This window comes from Sporisorium graminicola, chromosome SGRAM_4 (genome assembly GCF_005498985.1).
Source record: "Sporisorium graminicola strain CBS 10092 chromosome SGRAM_4, whole genome shotgun sequence".
NCBI lineage: Eukaryota > Fungi > Basidiomycota > Ustilaginomycetes > Ustilaginales > Ustilaginaceae > Sporisorium > Sporisorium graminicola.
In genome coordinates, this window is record NC_043734.1 from 277,643 (window position 1) to 286,775 (window position 9,133).

At 54.9% G+C, this 9,133-nt stretch overlaps 3 protein-coding genes across 3 annotated transcripts; 2 read left to right on the forward strand and 1 right to left on the reverse strand.

The window, feature by feature from the left end:
- Window positions 1-132: 132 nt before the first annotated feature.
- On the reverse strand, window positions 133-2,349 carry EX895_004562 (uncharacterized protein; the record flags this gene model as incomplete). The annotated part of the gene is made up of 1 exon (XM_029885156.1): window positions 133-2,349. One exon carries the CDS (start codon window positions 2,347-2,349, stop codon window positions 133-135), a length of 2,217 nt encoding a protein of 738 aa, XP_029738398.1.
- A 390-nt stretch (window positions 2,350-2,739) lies between these two features.
- Window positions 2,740-3,303, forward strand: EX895_004563 (uncharacterized protein; the record flags this gene model as incomplete). The annotated part of the gene is made up of 1 exon (XM_029885157.1): window positions 2,740-3,303. The coding sequence occupies one exon, from the start codon at window positions 2,740-2,742 to the stop codon at window positions 3,301-3,303; it is 564 nt and encodes a 187-aa protein (XP_029738399.1).
- Window positions 3,304-4,013: 710 nt separating this feature from the next.
- EX895_004564 (uncharacterized protein) lies at window positions 4,014-7,358 on the forward strand (the record flags this gene model as incomplete). Its single annotated transcript, XM_029885158.1, has 1 exon — window positions 4,014-7,358. One exon carries the CDS (start codon window positions 4,014-4,016, stop codon window positions 7,356-7,358), a length of 3,345 nt encoding a protein of 1,114 aa, XP_029738400.1.
- Window positions 7,359-9,133: the final 1,775 nt, after the last annotated feature.

Sequence of the window (9,133 nt, forward strand, 5' to 3'; positions counted from 1 at the left end):
GTCGTCTTGCTGAAGCTTCGTCGAAACTCATCGTCTCTGCGAACGTGTCATTCTGTGATGGACAACAGCAATCATAGATTACAATACAAATACAGGTTGCGAATATGGACTATAAGCCCACCTTTCGAACCATCACAGCGAACTCTGCACCTTTGGTAGTAACGTCTCCTTGAGGAACTTTTCCAGCTTAGTTGCACTCTTGGCGTAGGGAGACGACGCCGGGTTGTACGAACGACAGTTGTCAAAGATGAGTTGAGCGTCGGCCACCAATTCATCCACGTTCGCGTACTGGTTGTTCTCCAGTTTGGCCTCCATGGTCGACAAATCCATCGGATTCTTGATCACATCGTAGTAGTCGGTCACCTCGTCTCCGTTGACCGGATTGACGAACGGCCAGGCGCTGCCGTGTCCGTTGAGCTCCACGAGGATATGGCGCATCACTGCAAAGTGTGGTCCTCGCTTGGGTCGTCGACTGAGCTCGTCCATCTCGGGCGTCCATCCGCTCTCCTTCAACCCGGGCACCTCAGAGGGATCCACCAAGAACGTCGCCGTTGGATCTTCTTCTCCGTGGTGCTGATCTCGTTTGGCTGCGCGTTCTGGTTTAGCTACCGTTCCGTCTGGATTCTCGATCAGCCCTTTGAGCTTGATCAGACGATCTCGATCGTGCATGGCCTGCAGGCCCTTGTGTACCACGTGCGAGCGACTGATGCTTCGAATCTTGGCCAGCACCGCTTCTTTTTGCGCTGCAAGCATGTCTTGCACCTCCAAGTATTTGACGCGCGGCACCATGCTACACTGCATCAATGTTCCTCCTTCGTAATCCTTGATGTACCCCACCCAGATCGATCGGTCCAGACTGATCTCCTTGGTGAAGCCCTGCTTCTTGAAATAGCCGATGGCGTAGTTATCAGCGTACGTGAGAAAGTGCATCACGGGCGACGAGGCCTTGACGTGGTCTTTGAGGTGATTCATTAAATGCGAGCCGTATCCTTTGACCTGCTCCGTGCTGGTGATGGCACAGAAGACGATTTCGGCAAACTTGCGCTGCTTGAAGGGGCGGTATGTGATACCTCCTACCACCTGCAATCCACGCTTGACGATGGCGACACTCTGGTGATTCCGGTCAAACACAAGGCGTGAAATGTACTCGCGCGGCATCTTGGGCAGCTGACGTTGAAAGATGTTCTTGAGTCCCGTGAGAAGGATCATGGATTCGTGGTTGTCATCGTTGGTCACCACTCGGAACTGGATCAGACCTGTTCGCTCCTCAATAACAGCTGGGCGTTCCTTTTTGGGCGCAACTCCTTCCTCGGCGGCAGAGGCGGCGCTCTTTGGTGCTGGCTGCAGCTCTTCCTCGAGGTCGATGGCTTCTTCGGCCTTGACCTTGGTCTCTCCATCCTCGCCTGGATCTTTGTCTGATGTCACATCGACGACATCTTGCGGATCTGCTGCTGCGTGCTCTGCTGCGCCTACTTCATCCTCCGCTTCGGTTTCTTTAAGCTCAGTCGATTCGTCGCTGAGGTCTGTTGATATGTTGGCCTCCGTCGTGCTTTCCTTGGCCAGGTCGGACGACACGAACTTTCGTCGCTTCGCGTCGTGACGCCCGTTAGCTGTGCTGGGCTCGATTGAATGTTGTCGTGATGCTGGGTTGGAATGGTTCACGGTCATCTCCGGGCTGGACAGACGACTTGAGGTGGCTACGGACGCCTCCCTGTCGTGCGATCGCGACCGTGAACGGGATGATTCGCGGAGCTTACGTTTGCGATTCAAGCTCTGCAGTAGCGGCGTGGAAGAATGCGGACCGGAGCCATTGGGGAGCGATTGCGCGGACGGGTGTGGACTTGGCGTGGCGTCGGGCACGGTGCTGAGTTGCGAGACTGGACTGAACGTATCGACGAGCCCGTCGGCACCGACCGGCCTCATCTGTTTGCGCAGCGATTCAATATCCGCGTCAACATAGTCAAAGTCGAGCAGCTTGCCTTTGTCTTCCAAGAGCTCGTCGAGTCGTACTGCGACTTTGGCTCTGCGTGTAGCCTCCTCGTCGTCGGCGTCGGTGAGTGCTGCATGCTCTTCCACGCTGCGACCGCAAGTATCGCACTTGACCGCGTCCCAGTCGGCCCTGAGCTTTGCATCATCGACTTGGCGCGAGTCGTGTCGCGAGCCTCGTGAGACGGGATCCTCCACGATGTCTTCGTACTCGGAAGGCTTGAAGCCCTGACATGAGGGCGCATCCGAGTCGGCTATTGTTGATGCAGAGGACGCAGGCGTGTGTCGCGCAATCTTGAGCAGACGCTGAAATGGGGAGAGCCTGTGCAAGGTTCGGGCGCCTGATGGGTATAAGAGAGGCATGATGAGTGTCGCGGGGCCGGGTTATGACCACTCGGGTGGCGTGAGAGGCTTCGGGGTGTGCATGCGGCTCTGTGATACGAAGCGTGATATGGTACAAGTCGAAGGCGCGATCAACTTCCGCGGAAAGAGGATGAGAGACAGCGGTCGATGATGATGGTGGAGTTGCAGAAGAAAGAGCGCGATACCAGTGTTGATCTCCGCAAAATGAGCCGAGTCGCGTTGGACCCGCATTGCCGAATTCCGAGATTCTGGATCGAGGTTGGTTGAGCTCTGCATCTCCGTGTGATGCCATATCACTCTGGTGTTCCTCTTTTCGCCCTATCTCAACGATACTCGCATGCACCTGCCATTCATCTCTCATCGCCGCGAAAGCAAGTCAATCACGTCAAGATGTACTGCCTGCGGTGGTGGATTCCTCTATTCCTTCTGCCGTTCCCAAAGACGTCACCCTTGTTCCTGGTGCTCTTCCTCTTTTCGTTCACGCTGCACTCGCAACCATGCATGTACTGTGCGCTGATTTTGACAGGTCTCTTTACTACCTCTTCCAACTGGTATAGCCCTGCCTCGTCCGTCATGCGTTTGGACTCTATCAACTCGACATCAACGGCAATCTCGTCGAACAACTCGGCACCACGCTCAAGCTACGGCTGGCTCGATCTGGGATATTCTGGCGGTAACGGCTTCTTCAACTCTCTGTCCAGACTTGGCGACGGCTTGAAACCTACTCAGGATGCTGATGCAAGCACTCGAGACTTCTACCAGCTCTCGATACCGTGGTCCGAGTCGCAAGTGCAGATTCCAAAACGCTTCTTCGTTGGTGTAGGCAAGCATCGCGGGCTTGGAGTATGGGTCGACCTCGGCAGTGGCATCAACGACGCACCAACATCCTCCGAGAGGTCACGGACAGCGACGGATGCTTCGAGACCTGTCGCAAATTTGCATGTAGAGCTGTAAACTCACCACGCCATCCTGAGGCATGCAATATACCCGAAGAACGTCAACCGGTTTCCATCTCTCTTTCTGCTTGTCTCATCTGCTCTCCGTCAGCTATCGTGAGTCTGAACAGGTTTCGTCTAGGATTGGGATGTGACATACACTTGTTTGCTATCTCCTACGACAGACCCAGTGAAGTTACGCTTTGTTAGACCTCAATTTGACTTGGCTATGCTGCTGAAAGATCGGGATCTGGAGCTTCCCTAGATCCGGATTATTGCCGACGCGGTGCACGGCACAAGACAGTTCGCGTAAAAAGCCAGCGAGCGCCAAAATGAAATCATTTCTCTCCCAAAAGAAAAAGTCCGCTGACAGATCCGAGTTTGCAGCACGACAGATTGGCTGCGTTTCGTTTCCAACAGACAAGACGAAAGAAACAAAAGAAGCTGTCGGACAATTCACCGAGAGTCGAAAAAGTTGGAGTCGGCCGCCACACGGTGTGACTGAATGCGCAGTCGTCTGTCACTGTGGTTCGCGTCGTGACGAAGAAAGTGATTTGCCTTGTAGCTGTTGCTGATTAGATAGAACCAGACTCACTTTTCGCTTTCAGCTTTCAACGTCACTCCTTCGCGACTCTCGCAAGCATCGAACATCCCACCAACCAGCGTACCTGACCAAACGCCACCTGCAGCCAACATCAGCATATTGTCCGCCTCCTTACAACGCAGCATATGTCCAATGGCCATCACATCGACGACTCGATTCAGCCTGCTACTCCACCAAAGCAGTGTCTTGCAGATATAACTTCATCAACCGCACCACGCATCCTCTGCCTCGACTCTAGTCCTATCATCGCTTCACCCGTCCGTGCACATATCGCTACCACGCCTGCCATATCTGAGCATAGCTTTCGCTCCGTCATGAACGCTGGCAATCGCTCCTCTATGAGTCGTACCACTTTCACCTCTTCAGTCAAGCAAGATGCCAACGGCCCTCCCCACACGAGCTCAAGCGCAAACAAGAACACATCCAATGGATCCTCGAATTTCCGGTCCAGCCTTGAACAATTCAGATATGGTGGCTCCAACCCCAAGCGACACGTAGCCGAATCCGACAAGAGCTCCGATCTCAGCGAGCCCGAATCTTCATCAGAAGAAGAACGAAAACCCAAAAAGCGCCGACTGGTTCGAGGAGGTGGCGCTGCCCGTTCAGTATCACGCGACCCATCACAAGAGCCACAGAGCAAGCACACCAAACTTCCGGCCGAGCAGATCGTCCACGTCGATGGCGACGACGACAACGACGATAGTGTACAGGAAATTCCCCCACCCCTCGCTCGACAGTCTTCTGTCTCCTCTTCAGTAGCGTCTAGCAAACCAGCCCCTTCAACATCCGCCAGTTCTACCCTGCCTTCGCCGCTGTCGGAAGCTGAACTCAAGGAAAAGGCAAGAACCATTCTCAATCAAAAGCCGTTCCTCGAGCCAAAACGAATCCTTGCAGCTTTGCGTCAGACCCGCGGCGACGTTGTCAAAGCTACACAGCTGCTCACGAATAGACCCAGCGTCGTCACCACCAAGACCGTGAATCTCAAACCCGCCAGCAACGGCATCCACCGACCTGTGCATACCACCCTCTCAAACCGATCAGCATACAACGGCGCCTCTCAGACTCTCAAGCAGCCCGTCTCCAGCAATCCGAGCTCGAGGGCCTCGACGCCTTCCATGTCTCGTGCTCCTTCCCAGACCACCTTGTCGCAGCCTGCCGTCTCTAAGAAGCCTCAACGCGAGACAGTCGAGATCAGCTCCGACGATGACGAGTCGGACGGTCAAGATCGCGAAGAAAAGGAAGAACGCGCCGCCCTCAAATGGTTCAATACCGCAGATGCCAATGCGCTCATGGACACCACCAACTGCAATGCCCAACAGGCCCAGACCATCATCGATCTCCGCCCATTCAAGCATGCAGACGACATCGAGGACAAGCTCGGCAGCAAGTCGGCAAAAGGCGTTACTCCTAGGCTCTTTCATCAGTGCAAAGATCTCATGGCCGGATACTACGAAGTCGACGAGGTGCTCGCCAGGTGCGAAAAGATCGGACGCGAGCTCAGCGAGGCCATGGCATCTTGGCTGCCCGATGCTAGCCAGACCGCTTCGCGCCTCGCTTCGCCAGCATTGTCCGCTTCAGTCAACGCTTCTGTTGCAGGGTCTCGCGAAGGGACCCCGGCCAGCACGCTCAACCTGTCCTCGATCAAAAAGGGCGGCTCTTTCACCGACAAGTACTACCTTGAAGAGCAACCCAAGCTGCTTGCCGACGGTGTCAAACTCAAGGACTATCAGCTTGTCGGAGTCAACTGGCTCCACCTCCTATACCGCAAGAAGACAAGCTGCATCCTCGCCGACGAGATGGGTCTCGGCAAGACTGCGCAGGTCATTTCGCTCTTTGCCCAATTGAAGAATATGGGCATTCGTGGCCCGCATCTTGTCGTAGCGCCAAGCTCGGTTCTTGAGAATTGGGATCGTGAGTTCCGCTTCTTTGCCCCATCCATCAATGTTCGCAAGTACTACGGCAGCATGAAGGACCGCGTCGAGCTCCGGGAAGAGCTCGCTGGAGATTCCGAACTCGAAGTCATCCTCACCACCTACGACATGGCAGCAGGTGGCCCCCAGGATCATAGCTTCTTGCGCAAGTTCGGACGACGTGGCTGTGGCCGTAACGAGTGCAAGCCGGACTGCGACGAGCAAGGTTGTCGAGCCGGTGGATTCGAGGTGTGCGTCTTTGACGAGGGCCACATGCTCAAGAACCGCAAGTCGCAAAAGTACGAAAAGTTGCTCAAACTTAAGACCCGCTGGCGCCTGCTCCTCACCGGTACTCCGCTGCAGAACAACCTGCAAGAGCTTGTCTCGCTCCTCAACTTTATCATGCCCGAGTACTTTTCCGACGCAGAGGAGGCGCTCGCCGCCATCTTCAAGGTCAAGGCTGGTGGACAGCAGAACCAGCTCTCCAAGCAACGCGTCGATCGTGCTAAGAAGATGATGCACCCCTTTGTGCTTCGAAGGCTCAAGGACAAGGTGCTGACCGACCTCACCACAAAGACAATTCGGGTCGAGTACTGCGATATGACGCCGGCGCAGCGAAAAATCTACTCGCAGGCAGTGGCGAGAACAAAGCGTGTTGCTGCGGCAGAACTGGAAGTTGCCGATGCTGCTACGGCGACTGCGCGCAAGAAGGCGGCGGCGAGCTCGAACAAGGAGAGTGGACATGTGTTGATGGAATTGCGCAAAGCGGCGAACCACCCTTTGCTCTCACGCAGGCTCTTTGACGAGGCTAAAATCGACGCTATGGCTAGGGATCTCATGAAAGAGCCCGAGTATGCAGACTTGAATTTCGAGCACGTCAAGGAGGATCTGCGCATCAACACGGATGCTGCGCTTTCGTTCTCTGCACAGTCGTATCCGGGCACACGCAAGCACGTCCTCCCGCCCGCAGAGTGGATGAACTCCGGCAAGGTCCAAGCGCTGCAAAGGCTCATCCCCGAGATCCAGGCCAAAGGCGATCGCATCCTCATCTTCAGCCAGTTCACCACTGTGCTCGACATCCTCTGTGTCTGCCTCGAGCACATGGGCGTCAAGTACGTCGGCTTCACCGGATCGACGCAGGTCCAAGACCGACAGGTGCTGGTCGACCAATTCACCAACGATCCGTCCATCACCGTGTTCCTCCTCTCGACTAAAGCAGGTGGGTTGGGCATCAACCTCATCGCTGCTAACTGGGTCGTCCTGTTCGATCAGGACTTCAACCCGCACAATGACAAGCAGGCCGCTGACCGCTCTTATCGCATGGGCCAGACCAAACCTGTCACCGTCATCAAGCTGCTTAGTCGTGGGACGATTGATGAGGACATCCACGCGTTGGGCGAGCGCAAGCTCGAATTGGCGGATCGCGTCTCCGGTGAGGACGACACCGAATCGGATGAGGCAGAGCAGAGGAAGGTTGCTCAGACCTTGTTGGCGAAGCTGCGCGATGCTGCTTCTCCGGATGTGCAGGAGATCAGCGATGACGAAGACGGTCCAAAGTAGGCATCCCATAGTGCCGCAGCGGCAGTCACGTACAGCACTTCTTCGGAAGAATACATTTATGCATTCACTTGTTTGTGCCATCTACCATCTACTGAGAGTACATGCAGCGTGCGTCAGCCGCGTATCAGGATCGAGTCTGGGTCTGAGTCGCGAAGTGGATGTACAGTACTCGTGTGGAACAAAAAAGCGTCACCGAGGACTATGACCGGTAGTGAAGTCGGCCATTGCACGTTTGCAGCGAGCCTCACACTTTCAAGAGTCATGGTACGCGAATGAAGTCCGCGTCTCAATAACTCAGTTGTGGCATCACAATTGTGCAGAATCCAAGGATCATATCTGATTGATGCAGCATGTTCACTTGTCATGAAAGCCATCCGGAACGGAACTGTTAAAGTGAGCGTAACGGCAGCTGCAAAGAGATGGAGTTGGTTCCGCAATCGCTTCATCTCAAGCAAGAGTCGCCTTCCTCGAACGGAGCGAGAACTTCACGTTTCTTACTCGCGAAGATCCGTCTTCGGTCGGCGTACTCACATCTTACGATTCCAACAAAACGATCCGCTGATCGACGGAAAGCTTGGCGGTGGGCGGGTGTGAGCTTCGACTAAGCAAGACTTGCTTGCGCACTCGTGTCGTGCAGTGTCTTTGTACGGATTGGACTTTGGTCTCTGGCATCGGCTTCCATGTACGCCCCACACCTCATTGGCTTACAATAGTCCCCACTCAACTCACAACTTCATTGGCGGATTTGGTTGAGCGCTCTCTCTCTCTCTCTCTCTCTCTCTCTCTCTCTCTCTCTCTCTCTCTCTCTCTCTCTCTCTCTCTCTTGCCGTCGCCATTTCGGATCGAATCACGTTTGAAGAAGACGCGGATGGAGGGATCATACTCCCTGGTCTCTCGTGAGTTACAAAAGCGATCACCTCCTTTCTCGTCGTAACAATGCTAAACGATTCCTCTTTCTCTTTGTGAGAGAAACAGCTGATCCCAGCGGGCGGTGTTGAGGAAACGGCTCTCTCAGTCAGGCAGGGGTGCCCTCACTCGTCCGAACCAGAGTTCGACCGACCTCGTCAGTCTGATCGCACCCACAGTCGCTACCGCGCTGTCCCTTCTGGCAGGCAACGCCTTCGCCAGCTTCTCATCGACGTGCACTGGCCCGACGAGGGTGGCAGTTGCTACATCGATAATGATGAAGAATATCTGCCTCCTGCAGCATGGTCATGCGTGGAGAAATGCCAGAGGTGCTCCAGAAATGGCACTGCTTGTAACTGTCGCTGCATCTTAGCTGGAAAAAGTAAGTAGGATGCTTCGAGAGCTCGACCGCGCTGGCTTGCGCGATATAGTCTACAAGGAGCGTTTCCAGGAGTTCGAGAGGCGGGTCGAGGGGTCACTGTTGGGCGGGCCTAAAGGACAAGCGGCAAAACTACCCGCAAGTCGCTCCTTTCCCTCGAACTGTTCGAGCTTCGATAACCTCACTTCCGCCCGCCGCGAGGTTAGCGGTTTGCCGACTCCAGAGGCGGGCACAACAGCAAGAGCAGAGGATCAGACAAGCTCTTCAACGACGATGATGGTGCGATCGTTTCGGCCATTGACTTAGGTCCATACACTTAGGGTCGGTACATCCCGAAACTCTGCCAGGACGCTGCCCAGTGTGTGCATCGGTGTCGTCTCCCCGTCCCTTTTCACGAGCTCTACAATTCCGCCAGACTAACGAAAGCAAGGACGATCACATTGATATTGCATTCAAGAACAGGATTTTGGTGGCTGAGTATGTACAAGCT